Source organism: Vicugna pacos, chromosome 15 (genome assembly GCF_048564905.1).
Source record: "Vicugna pacos chromosome 15, VicPac4, whole genome shotgun sequence".
Classification (NCBI taxonomy): domain Eukaryota; kingdom Metazoa; phylum Chordata; class Mammalia; order Artiodactyla; family Camelidae; genus Vicugna; species Vicugna pacos.
The window spans coordinates 24,338,866-24,359,242 of record NC_133001.1 but is presented as its reverse complement, the minus strand read 5'-3'; the positions used below and the strand labels follow the sequence as shown (position 1 = coordinate 24,359,242).

The 20,377-nt window shown below is 36.8% G+C and overlaps 1 protein-coding gene across 3 annotated transcripts in view; it reads right to left on the bottom strand.

Moving 5' to 3' along the window:
* The window catches only part of NRXN1 (neurexin 1), a 1,026,070-nt gene that overhangs the window by 643,956 nt on the left and 361,737 nt on the right, over window positions 1-20,377 (bottom strand). For all 3 annotated transcript variants that reach the window (XM_031675605.2, XM_031675618.2, XM_031675619.2), the window contains one exon: window positions 1-236. This exon is cut by the window's left edge and continues 66 nt beyond it. In XM_031675605.2, the coding sequence (XP_031531465.1) occupies window positions 1-236 (236 nt within the window). The remainder of the gene's footprint in view (window positions 237-20,377) is intronic.

The window sequence follows — 20,377 nt, the reverse complement described above, 5'->3', positions numbered from 1 at the left end:
CTCCACTAGCGCTTCAAAGGCCCCTGATCCCAAATTAATGACCAGAGAGACAGCTCCATTTTTCAGGGCGAGATTGACATAATCAGCTGATTTCCCGGTATGAAGCATCAGTCCATTCCTCTGAAGGGTTTTAAAGGACAGAGTTATTTCATCGCTGCTGCTTTGAATGGGGTTTTGAGACAAGTCGTAGCAGAAGTATTCAGATCCCTTGAAAGTGGCGATATATTCTTCTTTTCCTGGAGGAAAACAGATACATACTTGCATAAGTAAACAGACTATGCAAATCAGCACATCTCAATAGAAACAATAACTTATCAGCCCCCCGAATGAACTCTTTGTCTAATGAACATTCATGACAAGAGCCCTGTCAAAGAGAGTCAAACAGGACTGTAGGTGGCAGTATGTTTTTAATAAACCTCCTCAGCTCTTGGGCCATCGACTGCAATAGCTGAAGCTGACATTCTTGAAAATTCAATTAATTTTTAAGTATCACTGCAAGAGCTCTGATCAGAGAAAGCAGCTCTGTGATATCTCCAGGGCACAAATCAGGTACCATAAATGTATATTGGATGGTTCTACTCTGCTGGCAACAATGGATTCCAATGTGTTTGCAACATTCTCTCCATCCAACTGAGGCGTTATTTTAATTTTCAGTGAGACATTTATATTCAAAGATCTTCTCAGTGAAGAGCCAAATATTTCCATCACCGAGAAGCCATAGCAAATTATCTGGTGAGGGGAAAGTAAAGAAAAAAATAATAGAATTTGGTCTGGGAGTAAATGGATATCCTATAGAACACATGCATTTTTTTCTCCCTGGGTGAAGGGGGCAGTGATAGAAAGCTTAATGGCGTCAGCTGGGTTGGTGGTTCATTCCCTGATCTCACCAAGCAGATGGCAGGGCTGGTTTATGAGACTGGTAAAAATTCCAGTGCATCATCACAGGAATAGCATGTAAACGACATCTCAACATTTTCTATGTATCTCTGTCTTCACCATATTTAGGGGTAACAACGTGGATCCCACAAAATGTTACATCCAACAGGATTGTGCCTGTTTGGGAAAAGCAGTCTTTTCCCACTGATCAAGTGAGTTTAACCAAAGGAAGCGTGGAAGCCAAAAGTCCCCTCAATCTTCTAGCCAATGCTGATGTAGTGCCAAGAAAAATGAGGCAGCATGGTCTGGACTTGGCTTCTGATAAACTATAAACATAGAATTATAAGTGGTACTAGAGAGTCTTAATCTGTTTCACTAGTAATATAGCATTTCTACTCTGCCCACTGGAGGGTTCAAATGCCAACAGGGGTCTCACTCTTACCCTGGCAATAGGATTTTACCTCAGGCCTATTTTCAATTAATAGTCAGATAATTCATGTCCTTGTATCCAGAGCTCAAATCAAGGTCTCAGCTCACCAGTGCCCAGTGGCCTGACTCCCTGGATGCAGAAAATGCCACAAGCAGCTAGAGGTAGGCAAGGCATGGCGCCGAGTAAGGCAGTGAGCACCTCGGGACTTTCACAAGAGAGTGAACCTCTGAGGAAGGGTCACTGCCTGCTGGTAAACCATTAGCAAAGACTAGTGGTCCAGCCAAACCCTGCACATTCTGAGGCAGAATCATAGCAAGGACAACCCAATGATTACCAGAGGGTCCCTTCCGTTCACACACTCAAAATATTGGCCGAGCACCTCCCAAGGGTTAAGCCCAGGGCTAGTTTTTAGGGACAATGGCGTGACCAAGGCTGATTTAATCCCTGTCTCTGAATGTCTACATTTCAGGTGTTTGTTTTCCTGGTCAGTTCAGTATGGCAAGTGGCTTGATACTGGTAACCAGCACAACTAAGTATTTCTGATAAACACTATGGAAAAAACGTAGGCTAAACTATGAATTTAGATCCTAGCTTAGCTACCTGTTAACTGCATTGGGGGCAGTTATGCTTTTAAAATCTCAGTTTCTAAAAATGGCTAGTGATATCAGTCTTCCAGGATATAATGACATAGTGCCTGTACAGGCATCTGGCAAAGTTTGTGGGCACTAGAAATGGTAGCTGTCTCCCTCCTTGCCTGCCTAAGGTAATAAATATGATGAATGATCTAAAGCAAATAGCATATGTCATACTTCATTGTTAAATCTAGGATATTCTCTTTAAGATCAGAAACAGAACAAGGATGCCCACTATCAACATACTGTGCTTGAAGTCCTAGCTAACGTAGGAAGACAAGAAAAATACATGAGCGTTATAAACGGTATAAATGAAAAAAAAAATCATACTAGCAAATATTATTGAACAAATTGAATGACCAAAATAATCCTTAAGATATTTCAGAAAGATTGTAGGGTTCTATATACTGAGGAAAATCACTGTTTTAAACATATGAACAGATTTATAGATTCAATGAAATTCCAACAGAAATCTCAATAATTTTTAAAAACAACTGTGAAAAGCTGATTCTGCAAGTTCTATGGGAAAAACAAAGAGGCCAAAATAGCCAAGATACACCAGAGAAAGAAGATTAAGGAACTTTCTTGTGTAAAGATAAACATTTATTAGAAAATTATGGTAAGAAGATAATGCATTAGGATTGACAAAAGGGGGAGAATAAAGATAATCAATCGAACTAAAAATAATCTTAAGCATATACAAAAATGATTTATATCAAGTCAGACATTACCAATAAGTGAGCAAAGTATAGATTAGTCAATAAATGGTGCTGGGGCAACTGGTTATCTACATACATAGAGTGAAACTGGATCTTTACATCATTTTGTTTACAAAAATCAATTCTCCATGGACTAAGGATATAAATTAGTGAGGTAAATCTGTAAAATTTCTGTAAGACAAGAAATTACAATACTAAAGTATGGAAGGATTTATTAAATAGGCATAAAAGGCATAAAAAGCACTCATAAAATAGTAATACATCAGCTGCATTAAAATTAAGAACACTTGTTCATCAATAATACTATAAAGAGAGTAAGACTCTAAATAAGTTGTTAGAAAATATTTTCATACCAGATTAATGTATGAAGAACTACAACACAGCATATGAAAAGCATTCTGATAAATCGATTTTTCAGAAAAAGACAAACAAGGGGAAATGGGCAAGAGGAATGTAAATAATTTTATAGAGAAACAGATACATATATGTCTGTGTGTGTGTGTGTATGCCTTATAAATAAATAAAGAGATGCTGAATCCTATGAGTCTTCAGGGAAAGGCAAAAATCAAATTATATTCAGATACTATTTCACAGCCGTAAAATTGACCAAAACAATGAAATGGAAAGATAGAAAAACTCCAGGCTTTGTAAAAGTTATAGCAAAACAGTAATTCTTATCCAACGCTGATAAGAGTGCCAACGAGCTGAAAATTGACCAACTGCGACAATCAGTATTTGGCATTGTGCTACCTCACAGGAATGCCACATATTATGAAGGTATCAGTCTTTAGAAAATGGTTACCATAATCAATAAAAACAACATTCCCAATGACCTTCATTTCTCTCTGCTCACTGTTCTCGTCATTTGAGGACAGGTAGTCAAGCGAATTCTGATTCATGTCCATACCCGTACATCAGATACGGTGAGACCCGCCACTGGAAGACGACATTTGCAAACTTGTCACCCCCCTGGATACTCAGAATAGGCCTCTGAGCCAAAGGGGGTTCTACAGGCCCTCGTCTAGCCCAAGCATTTAATTTACATTATTAAGAAAGTGATGCCCATGAGTTTAAATGGCTGTCAAATTCAGAAGTTATGTCAGTAACAGAAGCAGGACTAGAGCTCAGCCTCCGACTACCCTTCTAAGGAACAGAGTTTAGGGGCTTCTGGCGGTTTGGTCTAGTTAAAAGGCAGTAGCATTTTATTCAAGTGACCTTCTGTCATTTCAAGTCTGCATAATTCAAAATAAATCTTGACAAAGGATTAGTTTGCCATATAATGTGGCAAAGCCAAAGGGAAAAATAGTAAACAGAGTTTGCAGTTTACTAGATGGAAATCTTTGAAGTTATACATGTATTGACGACATTTCACACTATAATATTCCTATTACTTGAAAATGAAAATAAATCTCTCCTTTTGTTTAATATCAAATTTAGATTATTAAAATTTGCATTAAATACAACCACATAATTTTGGAAAAATTCACTCTGTATATATATAATTATCTCAAAATGCTGTAAATGAGACATGAATCTAAGCAGGGAAAGTATCTTTGCTATGTTCTTTTTCAAGAAAGAATAGGTATACTATATGAAAATACATTTATCATTCCATTTTCTACTAGAGGACTGTGATTCCTTCAATTCTTTGTCTGTTACCATACGGTCTTTGTCATTAAGTTTTGTGCTCTGTCACATGCAAATATCAAGCAGCACAGTAAAGAGTTATTTATGCTTTCCTGTTGAACACTTAGAGAATAGGTCTACGTCCATTTAAAAATATGTACCAAATATCTTGTACATTTCTAATATGTTCTAAAGTAATAAACGTCAAAAAAGAAATTAGATCCACAGCAATATTCATTAAGAAAAAGAAACATTAGACAAGCCAACTAGAAAATACTTGAACAGACACTTTTATCCATAACAAAAGAATATCCATACGGAAAGATGTTCAACTTCATTAGCATTCAAAGAAATGCAAACTAAACCACAATAAAGTATCAATGAACTCCACTACAATAAATAAAATGAAGAAGACAAAATGTACCAAGTGTTAGGAAGTACAGCAACTGCAACTTATATACTACTGGTGAGAATTGCATTTTTGGCACTGTCTTGTAAACATCTGCCTATCTCATGACCCAGGAACCCCCACCTTGTAAAAATACACTCAACAAAACGGACACAATGATCACTAGAATGACATATCAGAGTATTTACAGCAGCATAATAACCTCAAACTGAACAGTATTGAAATGCCAACCAGTCAACAGTAGAGTAGAATGCGTAAATAAACGGGGGTGCAGATACACAATGGAATATTAAACAGAAATGAGAACATATGACCTACAACTACATGAAAAAATATAGATAAAACTCAACAATAACATTGAGTTTTTAAAATGCCAGAGACAAGGGAACATACTTATGATTCCATTTATATAAAAAATTTTAAAACAAAAAAAACTAATCTCTACTGTTGTAAGTCAAGATAATGGCTACCCTTGGTAGACATAAAGGTGGGGGGACGGGTTAGGAGGACTTTTTGGGTGCTAGCAATGTTTCATTCTTGATCTGGGTGTTAGTTATGGGTGTGATCAGAGTGTAAAGAAATCTAGAGTGTACACTTACGTGTACTTTCTAGTATTTATATTACATTTCAAAAATAATTTAAATAATAGTTTAAATAATCTGGATGACAGAGAACAAAACAAATTCATCTGATAAATTATCTTCCTTCTGATTAACAGGATGATATGAGCAAGACATTACTCCTATTAATGCTACTTTTATTAGTAAAAACAAAGATAATAGCAATAGTAATAATATGAATTAAGTAACATTTAAAAACTTTCAGTGCATACTAATATCCCTTAATACCATTTGCTCTCCAGAGCAACCTCACAAGATTTAGAAAAAATATATAGGCTGCATGAATATAATTATAATTGAAGGATCATTCTCTAAAGGTGCTGATTAATAGATCAATGTTAAGACGAAGGGAGTCTGTCACTCACAATAGAAATGTTATGATAGAATTAGAAAAACAATTAAAAAAATAAACTGTTCAAAAACTTGGAGTATTTTTCTAATATTCTGTATGAATTTGCTTTATGTTGCTATGCAACTGGATGAAGAGATAATAGGATGCAATTGGAGGAAGAGATAATAGGAAGCCATTGGATTTTAGTCCTATTCAATTTTCACCCCTCCAATAACTTAAACAAAAATACACAGTTCTGGTTCATCTACTTTTCTGAAAGAAAGTTCAATGAAAAAGTTCCCAATTGTATAAATTCTTGTTATGCTGACTGCATGAGCTGATTTTGACGAAGTTAAATTTGATGGAAATACACCTGGGTCCTCTTCTCAGGTCTAAAACCACTCAACTGAACAAGTAATAGTATACAGGAAACATGACTTCCCAGATATATCAGATAAAACAAATAAAGCCAAATTTTTAGAAGACTTAGAACAGGAATCGGTAGTGTGATGGAGGCACTCAAAAAAGCCCAGGAGAGCATGGATTACATTCATGAAAATTCTTAGAAGAGGGACAGGATGGTCTTGTGCTTTAGTGCTGGTCAGATCAAGCCTGTTATCACACTCCTACTTAGACAAGCTGAAATGTGTCTGGATATATGCTAAGACGATAAAAGTCTTCTAGATGATCTAAGGTAATGCTAAAACCCTCTAAAGAAAAAAATTCAGGGGATATATGACAGCATCTTCAAACATCTGGAAGGAAGTCCCCTAGAAAAGTAATTCCATTTTGTACGGAATCGGGGGTGTAAACAGAATCGAAGCATGAACGCTATGGAAAAATGTATCTCAATATAATGAAGATTTTCTAAGGTATTTATCCATAGGTGGAACATTCCGTTCAACAGAAAGCCAATTTCTCATCATGGAAAGGACTTAAACATAACTGAATCACTTAACTGGATATGGCAGAAGGCGTTCAATCTTTGGATGGTAGACTGAACAAATGGATTCTTTTCAACAGCAAGAATTAGTGATTTCTACTTCATAGAGAGGAATATCAGACAAAGAAAGGTTAAAGGACTTCTCAAGTTCACAAAGAAATTGAGTCTCAGGACAATGCCCTTTCCCATTGCCTATACATGGGATAATAATCTCATTAAATTGACCCTATGGTTCCACAACTTAAACGTTCACTGAACTTCTTTACTAAGTGAAAGATCTTCAAGAGAATGACCCTACTCTGTAAGGTCAAAGATGTCTATGGGCAGAGAGAAGTCCCACTGTCCCCACTTATGTGAAGAATGTCAGGCCATTTTCCTAAGAATCTGCCCTACACTATGGTTTTTGATTACCTTGATTTTCATATACACAATCTCAAATCACAAGGGTTTATAAGGTTTTACTATACCTTAAAATATATGCTAAGACTGTTTAACATAAACCAGAAACTAAAATCAACATGTGAAAGAAAAACCAAATGAACAAAACCCGACATCTGAGTGAGAGATTTGTTTCATTTGTTTTATTGCTCTAGAAGTCAAATACACAAGAATATCGTGCCAAAAACATCCTTGACTAAACAAAGGTACACACTAGACGTTTACATTATTAAATAAAAAGCCTGGCTGTCTCTGACTAAAAGATAAAACAAGTTTAGAAAAACAGAAAAGGTCTGCCTATTAAAAATCATAACAGGATAATTCCTCAGTCCCTAAGAAGTGTAACAGAGAACAGTATAGTTTTATTTGCCCATAACCCTGTGTAATTAAGAAACTAAAACAATCGATTGATAACTATAAGGAAAAACAGCATTATTTTAAAGGGAGAATTGTTCACTCTTTCCTTAGATTTTTCTACCCAGATGCAATGTTGTAAATTATTCCAAAATTCCAAAATGTGATTCAACCTATGGAAATTCTGAGGCTAACTTCTATTGTTCGCAGCAAGAAATAAAGCTTTATAAAATATTCATTCTTCAAGGTTTTATCTCACTTTAAATACACCTCAATACAAACAATCCAGAAATAAGCTGCCAAGCATCCATCAGATAACCCAAAAGAGGCACACTCTTAATGATGAAATACTTCAGATCTTTAAGAATAAAATCTAAGGAAGACTTAGCTATTATTTAGCATAATGTCTTCCCTTATTAGATGAAGAGAGTGAGGGCTCAACAGATCACACTGTGGTCACATAACTAATGAGGTAGAATCAAAATATGTGTAACTCTTGCCCTCTTTATCCAATCTCACGCTCTTCCTTGTTTCTCAGATATTGCTATGAAATGAGTCTCTAACTCGTGACCAAAAACTAAAATGCAGCTTAAACTTGAACATATTTTTCAAAAATGGGACACAGCCCAACACTCCACTACAACAATGTTCCATTTCTATTGTGCAATGAATTTGCATTTGTTTAAATAAATGCAGGTGCTGGGAACCAAACAGGCCACTCCATGCCTATCTGGGCTGATGATCATTCGGTTCTGCACAGATCATGACACACAGGGAGTCACAAACAAATATTTACCAAGTGTGCAATACTGCGATTTCTGAGCCCACCTCGGGCTCAGCTCCCAACAACTGAATCGATGGCAACTAGACTCCAGCATCTTTTAACCTGGAGGATACCAGTGACGCAAGCAAAGTAAAAACACAGCTTGGTGAACACAGACTTTACAAAGAATCTCTACATGGACTTATGATTTCTTTGGGTGTCTATTAATGAATAATAAATTATATATAAGTATATATAATGAAGATACTATTATATTATATAAAATTATAGCAATACAATGATTTTCTGGCAGATTTATAGATATTTTGCATTTATAGATAATTCTCATTGATACTAAGATCAGTACAAACTAAGAACACTTGGAATTTAGAGTACCACACTCAGCAGTAGGGGACGAGAAGGAAAACGGGAAAACAGCATGTCTTAGATCCTAAAGCAAAGCATATTGACTCCAAAAGTCACACATGCAAAGCAGCTGGAACAAAGCTGGACTTGAGAAGGAAATAATACTCATTCAGGCATCATCTTGGTCAAATCTTCGGATTTTATTCCATGGGAATAAAATGGGAAGCCATTGGAGTATTGCAGGCTGGAGACTGACGTGATTTGATTTACATTTTAAAAAGGTAAGTCTGGCTTCTCTGTGGAGGTTGGATGTATGAAAGTGACAACTAGGAGACCAACAGCTATAAAGTCATAGATCACAGGAATGAGGAACGAGGGCCATAGACTCATATATACACCTGGGTTTGGATCCCACTCTCACATTGTAAATACTTTCATTATCAATCATCTTAAAATCTCAGTTTTCTCATCAGCAAATGTCGGCAATAACACTAAGAGCTACAGGACAGGTTGGCTGTGAAGATGAAGTAATATAATGTATGTGTAGTACGTTTATTAGATTCAAAACTCATGGGATATACTCATGGTAAATAAACACGAGAGAGTTATTTATGTGGCCATTATATTTATTTAGTCACTGATTTTAAACATGTACTCGCTGACTCTTCTTTTCCCCATCTCTTAACAACATCTTGGGCAGAATTACTAAGTTTCTGGTCTTTGGGTTATTAAAAACTTAGGCTAATTTATAAATTTAAGCTAAGATTTGACGTAAATTTGATCCTTTAATTCATGGCCTGAGTTAAGGAAGAAGAGGAACTGAACACTTCCCTTAAAACCCAGCCCTTCCAGTTTATTGGAATGGAGCCAAGGAGAGGAAGAGAAAAGGACAGTGGTCATTCTTGTGGTCTCTTTCTGTTGGTTGTACCCGCTTCTCTGGTTCACCCTCACTGACCTCTGATGCCTTCCATACTGCAGACTCCTAAGTGTTCTTGTAGTGCCTCCCCAGTGCATTTTCCAAATATAATGTGAGAGAGAGAGAGAGAGAGAGAGATGGATTCATCTGGTTCAACCTGTTTTATCCTCTGGTTCTAACACATTGCATCTGGCTATCGTGATCCCCTGGCCCAGCTGCCCAGCAAGTGGCCTTCTTGTGAACAATGATGGCCAGATGGCTCAAGCCCCAGAATAAGCCAAGTGTCTGTTTGACCCCTAGAACCTTGGGCATCCTGATCACACCAAATGTTGACAGTGTAGGCTCTCCTCCTATCTCTTTCCACTGTGGCAGTCTCCTTCTCTTCTCAGAGAAGCCCAAAGCACGTCAGCAAGTTTAATGCAGACTGTGTCATGCATCAGGAACGCAGAATGCAGACATTTCTTTTTTGCAGCCTCACACAAGCACTACACATGCTTCTACAGTAGTCTGTTCTCTATTACCTTGGGCAAAGGAAGCACATGTCTCCTTGGATGGTGCATTTTCACAGGACCTATGATCTAGTAACTTCTGTCCCACAGACCATTCCCAATGCTTAGGGAGATAAGAAAGGTGAGAGGTAGGGAGGCAGGAATTATGTGAGGAGTGGTCAAAGATCAGTTTTGCTGTCTTCTAGTAAGTGCTGAGGGAGATAACCAGCCAGTTTTTAGAGGTTTTCTTTAATTCTTCTGAATCACTTATAGGGGGTTACTTAAATTCTTCTGTTGCAAGGGGCTTTCTGTGAGAGCAGTTTTGTCCTCATCATGTACATAAAGTCGTATCTGGCATATGGTGGGCAATCAACTGTTGGTTATTATTATGATCACTATTAAAATAACTACCATATTTTAAAGGACTGACCAGCAGTTTTTAAAAATCAGCTTTTTACCAAATCATTTAATAATCAGAATATCACTGTGCCCAGCATCCTAATTCTAGGAAAAACTTGGTTAATTAAGATTCATAGAGTAAGAAAGAGATGGAAGTATTACAAATAGCATAAAGAAAGGAAAAAAAAAATCTGTCTCCACTGATGGCTTATCCTTTGAAAAAAGGTTTGTGCCTGGATGTCTTGCAAAATGATTTCATGAGGTTTCTGTGCTTTTTTATTTATATTTTTCATTCTCACAGGGGAAAAATCATTGGGCTAAGGCTCAGGAGAGTTGAGCACTGGCTTCCATTCGGCCACTTTTCAGCTGTCTGCCCTTGGCCACCCGACTTGGCCTCTCTGGGCCTCATTTTCTCCCTGGTAAAGTGACATAGCTGGACTCAGTGATCTCCAGTGCTTCTTTCAGTTCTAGGATTTTACTGCTTTACTGAGCCACTCTTTCATTGATTCATTCAATAAACATTTACTAAGGCTCAACTCTGTGCCAAGCTCTACTGCTATCCTGCTGTCAACATCACACAACAGGCTCCAGTGAAAATGTCTTTAAAGGTTTCTGGCGGCTGCTGCTTTTTCAAGGAACTTTCCATAGCAACCTGCCTCCCTGCGCTTCTACAGCCACTTCTCCTCTTAAACTGCAAGGACTTAAATTTTGAGGGAAATAAAGGAACGAGGACGGTGTTCTGTTCACACTCCATCAGCAATAAACTTTCTAGTCTGTTCACTTTTCTTTCTTAGTCTAGAGAAGGATACTTTCAACAGACTTTCTGGCCCTACACATGCTGAGGTGGTAAAAGAATGTGTTTGATGAATTTGATTTCTCCCAAATTGCAGGTACTTTTCCATATAAATGAAATTCCTACAATACCAAAATATTTTAAGGGAAAGCTGGTATTACTTACTATAAGTTTATATGAATTAACTCGGGAGTATGTTTATCTGAACAATGGGAGCATGGAAGAATAAATCAACAATGACTAGTGTTTTCCTCTGGATAGAACCCTTCGTGTGAAATTAGGACTCCTGGGTTCAGTTCCCCACTTGGTGGTTGGTGCTACATGCACATGGGCGAGGAAATGAGTCTGAGTTACTTCAGCACAATGGCTATAGTCATGCTGTCATGCCACACCTGCAGATTTCTTAAAAAATGAGGATCAGCAATATAACTATTACGGAATTATTATTATTATTATTACATACTGATTCTTCCATAACCTCCCCACATCCCAGCTCTCAGAGTTGTGTTGAAAGCATCATAAATCAACATTGTCTAGCTCAGCATTTCTCAGACCAGGTTTCTCATCTGACCTCAATACTTTTTTCTCAGGTCTCCCAAGGGTGGTACCCAATTAGCACCTTTCTAGGTACATAGGAGAGAAGTTAGTTACTCTGTACTATAGAGTCCTTAAGACCTTATTCCCTTCCCAATACCAGCAGAGCTCTAGCCTAAGTGCAAACACACAGAATTTATCAGAGAGATTTTGGAAGTAGCTTACAGAATAGAAGGAATCACTGAACCACCAAGTCTCAGAAAGAAAGGAGCAGGGGGAAGACCTAAGCTCCTCACAGCAGAGTTTTTGGTCTCCTGTGGGGTTGTATCACTCATGTAACTCAACAACAGTGAACCCCAGACTCAAAGTAATTCCATTCAAGTGCTCAGTTCCCCAAAGGGGATGAAATCTGATTAGCTCAGTTTGCATTGGTCAGAAACATTTACTCCCGGATAAGACTTCTATGACTGGAGCGAGGGAATAGGCAGGATTATAAACAGGGACATGCGGGGGGATCACTGTGAGAGGGCAGCCTACTCACTGATTAACATTTGACATTGTCAGCAAGTTGGTACTGGGATCTAATGTTAAAAGAACACCCTTCCTAGGATGTAGAGATTATCACAATTTCCTTTTCAGTCTTAACTTTAATATAAATTTATGTCTTAGCCTCCTTTAAAAAAAAAAAACATTGGCTTATTTGTGACTATTTTAATTGTGAAACTTTATCAGAAATCTCAGTGAATCCTATATATGTAAATTTTGGACCTGAAAAAAGGAGACCCATAAAGGTTATGAGAGTTTCTCTGACATCTATAGGCAGGCACAGGTGAAGTTGAGATGAGATACTGAGTCCCGAGACTAGCCTATTCTCAGAATCACCAGAGAAACCTTCAAAAATTATTGTACAACACAGCGAAGATAGCCAGTATTTTACAATAACAATAAATAAAAATAAATGGAGAATCACCCTTAAAACTGTGACTCACTAGTTCGTATACCTGAAACTTATATAACATTGTACATCAGCTATACCTCAATTAAAAAAAAAAAAAAAGAGAGGAAAAAAAAGGCATGTTTCCAGCACCCAGTCCCTTAAGTCCTACTTAATGAGATTGGGGTTGTGCTCCTGAGACGTTATTATCATTTTTTTTACTTCCTAGTTATTTCCAATAACCAGCTTATCTTGAAACTCAATGTACCTTTTTGTAAAGTACTAGGCCTTCCCTTCCCTTACTCCCCATGGAAAGAACCCACTTCCTAATAAACCACAAGCACAAAATGTACAATAAAATAGTGAAATATAAACAAAACAATCAAAAAGCAGAGCACATTCTCACTTTTTAGTTTGAAAGTAATTTGGTAAAAGAACATTCTGGCCAGACTGCACAACACCACCTCTTGAATCAGTAGCTCTAATTCACAATACATCCATTTACTTCTCACAGTGAGAGTTTGCTGGTCACAAGGATAAGACACATTTCCACATGCACCAGCTGTAAATGCTTTTTTCCCCCCTTTTCTACTTGTTGTGAATAAACCAAATACCCTATTGAAACAAGTCTTTTCTTTCTAAAGATCATTGGCCTTGACACTATGTGGCAAGAATGTGGGATATAATTTATATCCCATGCTTGAAATAAGTTGCCTCCACCCTATTCCCCATACTACCTGCCCTTCTCATGAACAGTTTGTAGAACTACAAAAGTTAAAGAGAACTTCTAATTCAAGGTCTTTTGAAAATTTCTTCCCAGTTACCCAGGATTCATACACCACACATAAGCTTTGTACTTGCAATGCACTCTTCTACTTTTATAGAAATAGGAATTGTTCTAAATTGATTTCATAAAAATAATGGTTTGCTACTCAAATTGGAAAAAAAAAAACAAAACAATGATTTAATTCAGCTTTTTCATTTCACAGATAACAAAAGTAAGGCCCAGGGAATTTAAGAGACTTGGCAAAAACCACTTAGCTTGTAAAAACCTCAGACTAGAATTTGGATCTCTGAATGAATCCTACGTTCTTTCTACTACATTCTGCTACATGTCTAATGCTATTTTAGATAGATTTGAATGGACACCTTCACAGCTTCAGAGGGAAGAAAACATTCATTCTGAAGAATACAGGACAGTCTGGCTTTTTCATCATGACACTCAACTCTAATTTAATGTCTTTCTCAGAAACCTAGTTTTCATAACTCTGAGACAAAATATGCAAAATTATAGCTTTATAGTTTTCATATCATCAGTTAATATTATTACTTTTCTCAGCATAATCTCAAAGTGAACTAATTATCTCTACTACCTTACCATACTTGTACTAATTATGTTAAGCTTATCAACATCACAATTTTAATTTTGCAGTTTATTTTGATTTATCGTATTATAATGAAAGCCTTTGACTTAAATGTTCAAATACTCCTTCTTAAAAACAGACAACACATTTTATTTTAAATTGATGTATTGCTCATGATGTGGAAAAAATCTGTATCATTTTACAATAAAAATAAACATAAATTGAATATGTAACTATACTGACAAGAAGTAACTACTGGCTAACTAAGTGTATCAGGCTGAAGTGACTTAATAAAATGTTTAATGTTCACAGTGGTTCTCCACTTTGCATCATGATGAAATCGCCTAAAGAGCCTTGGAAATGCCGATGCCTCAGTCCCAGCCCCTCACCTCAATATTCTTATTTAATTGGCCCATTGCATGGCCTGGGCAGTGACATTTTCAGAAGTTTCTCAGGTGATTCGAACAAGCAGACATGGTGGAGAATCAAAGGTTTTAAAAAGACATGACCTATCCATTTAATGTGTAACAACTGTGCCTCTATTAATGCGCTAATTTAGTTATAATAATGTGACAAAATGCTGTGGCTCTTTAAGCTATAATGACCTGCCTGGGTACAGTGTTGCTTTACACTGGCATGCTACTTGAGTAATTAATAAGTAACTGGCATATTTTAATCTCATAAAATGGGAACACAAGTGCATTTCTTCTTTCCCCTTCTATGTACGTTATCAGACTGACCTTTGAAAGTATCTGATTTTAAGTCACAGTTTACTTTAGATGGGTCCATCTTTATATAAAACCACATGAATTAATTTTCAACCCATTCAGATGCTGATATGACACTTTCCCTTCCTGAAGGAAATATCATCTAAGAAGCAATCTAGAGCTGCATCTTGGCTACCAATCCAGGCAATCACATTTGCCCAAACACATAGAAACCCCCACTTAGCTGAATTCAATTGTTTTCAGTTTCTTTAAATTAAAAATTGTAGCCAATCTCCAAAACTCTCATTACACAAATAGAAGAGGTTTAAGCATTTCTGGAAAAAATTGAATGCAAACATGCAAAGGCAAACATTGTGTCTTGAACTGACTTGAACACTGCTCTTTCTCTGCTGGTCAGAATAAAACCTAAAGCTGATAAAAAGCCCGTGGAAACTAAAACCGTGGCCATGGAAAGCAAGGATGTTCTAGTCTGAGGAGAAAGTCAAGGAAGGAAGTGCTGGGATAAACAGATAAAGAAAGAAAGATGCAGAACAAGAGCTAGTCCTGAAACAGTTACTAAGAGCCGACACCCATCCGCCAGCAACTTCGCCTTGACAGGCCTGTCTTTCTTTAAGAGGTTGACATGTCTGTACACCACAGGCTGAAATTTTAAGTTTCTAAGCTCCTCTTCCTTCTTCTAATAGACAAATGCACAAAAGACTGATCTTTGCTTCTCTTGCTGCTCTACCTTAATGAACAGTCGGCTCAGGATTCTAACCACGCCACACTGCTGGCTAAAAGCCTCCTCACAAAAGCCTTTCACATAAATTCCTGCTTGTGTTTTCTTTCCATGTATTTCAATTCGAAGACAAAGAGTTTCTTCCCCATCTCCCCCATTTGCTGTTGCTTGTCTGACTCATTAAAAAGCACACTCTCTGAATGATGTGAGGAGGGGAAGTGGTAGAGTGGGCAGGTGGGTCAGGATGGAGCATCGGCGACCCTGGCAGGCCTCGTGGTTCTCTTCACTGAAGCAAACCCTTTCTTCTTCCAGCTCAGATTCAAGGAAGGCACAGAAGCAGCCCGTCAGCCTTTCCTACTTCAGGTCAAAGTCCTTTTTCACTTGGCATACAACCTAGACACATCAGAATTCTGTACAAAACGGAAAGTTTTGTGCTTCCAAGCAATTCACGTCCATCCTGTGGTCCTTGTGTTCTGCGGGCTGCCCTAGCAGATTTGAGACATCTCTTAGAGCAAAGTGGTTTGAAAGCTTTGAGGTTTTCTTGGCGACTGGGAAGAATAATTTGCCTTCACTTGGAGTAAGATCATATTCAGCAGAAAAGATCTGCTGTGCTCAAGGTCACAGACCTTGGCTCTGTGGATATTCTGTTATTCAGCAGAATAACCACTGCAAGCCTTCAAAGCACTTTTGGATGCTGCTGCAGGTGTTGCCTGCAGAGATCTCCCTGACAGCCACTGAGTTCTTGCATCTGTGCGTCGCCTTCTCAATGCTGTCTTGTTCTGCTCTCTGAAAACCACATTCCCTCTTTATACCTGTTTACGCATGTATACGTATGCAATCCCCAAGACTGTCAAAGAAACACTTCCATGAATCAAGATCTGTATGTACATTTACAAAGGACTAAATAAACTTTCCAGGGGGAACAGATTTTTTTAAATTGGTGCATTTCAAAGCCTTAAGTCTCAAGCATCATTTTAGAATGTGTTGTTTGCAAAATAAATCACAGAAGCCCCAAGGAAATAATTAAATCATTAATTAAAGAAACATATTAAAGACTTACTATGTGTCAGGCATTATATTAATTGCTATGAGGGAAACAATGTTGAATTAGACAGAGATCTGTCTTATAAGATGTCCAAAATGCAAGGAGGATATGAGGCATGTAATAGGCCAGGGGAATTTGTAAGAAGAGGATATTTCAAAAGTGTTGAGATACGTTTCATAAAGAAGGTAAACCTTGGATGACATCTTGAAGGATGGCAGATTTGAAATCTGGAAGATTTGCGGAATGGTACTCCAGGTGAGGGGGTGGAAATGGGTGAACATTTTGAAGTGAGAAGTCAAACAATTCAAGAAATTTGACTTGAACTAAGATGGTATGAGGCTTTGACAAAAGGTGGGGGGGCATTCCTGATACCTTTATCAGGGATATCCAGCCGACAGTGAATCATGAATTACTGACCGGCACAAATTAAGGGACAACAGTTGCACCTCACACTTTTGCTGTGAATATTGCTTTTTTTTTTTCCAGTTGAGGTCTTTTTTAATGAGATACAATTCAGGTACCATATAATTTACCCCTTAAAGTATACATTTCACTGGTTTTTATCATATTTACAAAGTTGTGCAAATATCATCATCATCTAATTCCAGAATATTTTTATCACCTCAAAAAGAAAATCCATGCTCCTTAGCAACCAGTCCTCGTTTCACCTCCCCCCCCACCCCAGCCCCTGGCAACCACCAACTTACTTTCTATCCCTATGGTTCGCCTATCCTGTAGGCTTCTTACAAATGGAATCATATAACATGCAGCCTTCTGTATGGGCTTCCTTCATTTGACGTCATGCTTTCAGATTCATTCAGAACATCACTCTTTTAATATATTCCAAATAATATTTCATTGTATGAGTGTATCATATTTTATAATATTATACTTTTGAACAATGCAGTCCTAAAACAAAAGTAATGATTTCATTGTAAAAATAAGAAGAGTTAAGCATTTGGAAAGCTATCCAGGTTTAGTTCAGAAGGAGGGTGGAGACAGACGGACGGTCCATCACTAGATACTTTATTCTTATTCCCTATCAAATAGGCAAGCATTTGTGAGTAAAAAGCCCTCATGTAAAAAGGGTTTACTTTGCACTATATGCCAAGGAGGATATTGGTAATGATTTGAAGAAGCAAAGCAAAGTTATATTCTATTTAATTTTGAGATATATTCTAGTAAGTTGCATTAAACATGATTAAAGAACATTACAAAGAGCCTTTAGATTCTTTAAAACTACTATTTTGAACATATGTAAAATAATAGATACTCTTTAAAGATACTATGTGAATGCCAACTTTTCTTGTAGAATGAATTTAAGTGCAAATGAATACAGTGCCTAATACATTTTCTTTTGACTTTGTTCCCAGTGACGTGGTTACGAGCCCAGGCTCTAGAACCCTGATAGACAAGTCACCACTCCATCGCTCGCTAACTTTGTAATTGGGGGCAGATGGTTTAAATTCTCCAGTTCCTCCTCTCTAAAACATGGGTAAAAGTAATATTTACCCAGAGGTTAATGAGTCGATGCTTATAAAATTAACATAGTGTCTGGCCACAAATGTCATCCAGTTTTCCTGGCACACAATTTTTGTTTGTTTGTTTTTTAATCTTATAAAACCAATTCCATCCGAATTTTACTTCGGGAAAATCTGCTTTGATTTCTTGATTAGGAAAACATACCTTACGCCCAAAATTATAAAGATATTTTTCTCTCTTTTCCTGTAGTATTTCTATAATATGAAATCCCTTCATAGTTTATTTATATAAATGATATATGAGTGGTACCTAATTTTACTTTATTTCCCACATATACAGCCAGCTCCTTCAACACTATCTATTAAATATTGCTTCCTTTCTTCACAGTTTTTAAACACTACATTATCATACACTAAACTCCATACATACTCGATCCATTTCTCGATTTCATTTCCCCCACCACGTATCTGTTTGTCTGTTTCTGTGCCAGAACCAGACTGCTTTAATTATAGTCATTTCATAGTACGTTTTAATATCATGTTGGTAACCTACTCAAATGATTATCCTTCTCAAAAAAATTTTAGATGTTTATGCAAATTTATGCTTGCACAGTAACTTCAGAATGAATTTATCAAGTCTCCAACCCCTCTCCCAAAATTAAGATTATGAGTTAAGTTGCCCTAAATCTATCATGTAGTTTAAAGCTTGAATCATCCTATCCAAGGACACATGGTTTGTTTTACCACTTATTTGGGCTCTGGTTTTTATCCTTCAGTAAAGTTATATTATTTTCTTTATGTAAATCTTACACAAGGCCAGTATTTTACAATGTTTGGATAAGCTTTTCATATTCCTAAAACCTTTATGCAGGTACAAAATCCTAATGATTTAAACATTGACATTAATTTTATAAACACAAAGATTTTAGAGTAAATCCCATCAATACTTTTCCCTTGCCTCTTCAGCCTTCTGTTCTAATTTTGCTAAGTAACTGAATTGGTAAGAAAAATATTTATTCTTCATCTCTTTTGTATCTTTCAGATATAAAAAATATCTTTTTCACTAGACATACATTCATATTGATAGCCAGCAAGCTACACTATTTTAAAATTCTATCTATGGAAAGGAATAATACCTATAAATTCCAGAAGAGACTATCAAAAGCAATAAATAACAACAACAATAATACTAATTCTGGAAAGAGACAAGCAGCCCCCAAATGGCTAATCTCCATGACCCTACAGACAGAAAGTAAGGACTAAACCATCCTAACAGATGGGTATCAACTTCAGTCTCATAAATGTATGGGATGGAATGAAATTTTCTTTACCAGCTCAGTGGAGGACATTCTTTCCTCTAAGTTCCATCCCTTTATTTAGTCTATCCCCCAGGTTGAAGGAAAATAATTCTTTGATATTACTCATCAGTAACAACCCTGAGGGACATAAAATTACACTGAAAGTGCAAATAGTCACCTTCTTTCTGCAATTTTGCTACTGAGGTCCAGCACTTAACACATTAACTCAGAAAATGAAAATGTTGCAATTTAAGCCAATTCAGGATGCTGGGGAGCATCTACAGGTTTGTTAAGTATAATTTTTCTTTTTAAAAGCATAGCTACAGAAATTTCTTGGTTTTTAATATTAAAACAACATGTCAAATACACGTACATTCCAAATGTGACCTGAAATAAATACTCAAAGCCACATTCCAGAAAGCAATATTTTTCTATCAGCTGTATATAAAAGTGTCTCTAATTTTCATGTCTAAGAAAAAATAAATTATACAGGAATTATTAAAAAATAACAAGGTGCCTCCTCTGGAATTAACAACATCTGCATCTCTTTACTGGGCTGGATTTTTCTTTATATATAGCATGAATCATTACATAAGTTATGAAATATTTCTTTCTTTATCTATTTATTTCCACTAGTCCCACTAAAGTGTGAGCTCCATGAGAGCAGGACATTTCAGTTGTTGTTGTCATGATGGTTGTCTACCACTGCATCTCAGGGACTGGGACAGCGCCCAGAACCTAGGAGACATTCAACAACCATCTGTTGACTGAATTCTGCAGAATTACCTAATTTGCATGTTGCACATGGGCACAAGAACTAAAAACTAACCATATAAGCTATTTTGAAATCTAAATGGAACTTTCTATCATTATTCTCTATGACCCTTTTAAGCTTTACTTTGCCTAAAATTAAAAATAAAATTTGATTATAGAGCTAAAGGAAAGCTACTATTTGAATGTGAGATCAGGAATGATTTATATTTACATGACTATCTAAGGAGGGAAGACTTATCACACATTAAATACTAATCTCACATTACAAATCACACATTAAACTAGTCATTCAATTGTATTTGTACAAAGTGCCACCCAGGAAGGAAGACTGAAATGTGCCTTGAAGGAAGATACTCAACTGGAACTTGGGAAGGGATTCCCTGAAGAGGAACATTTCA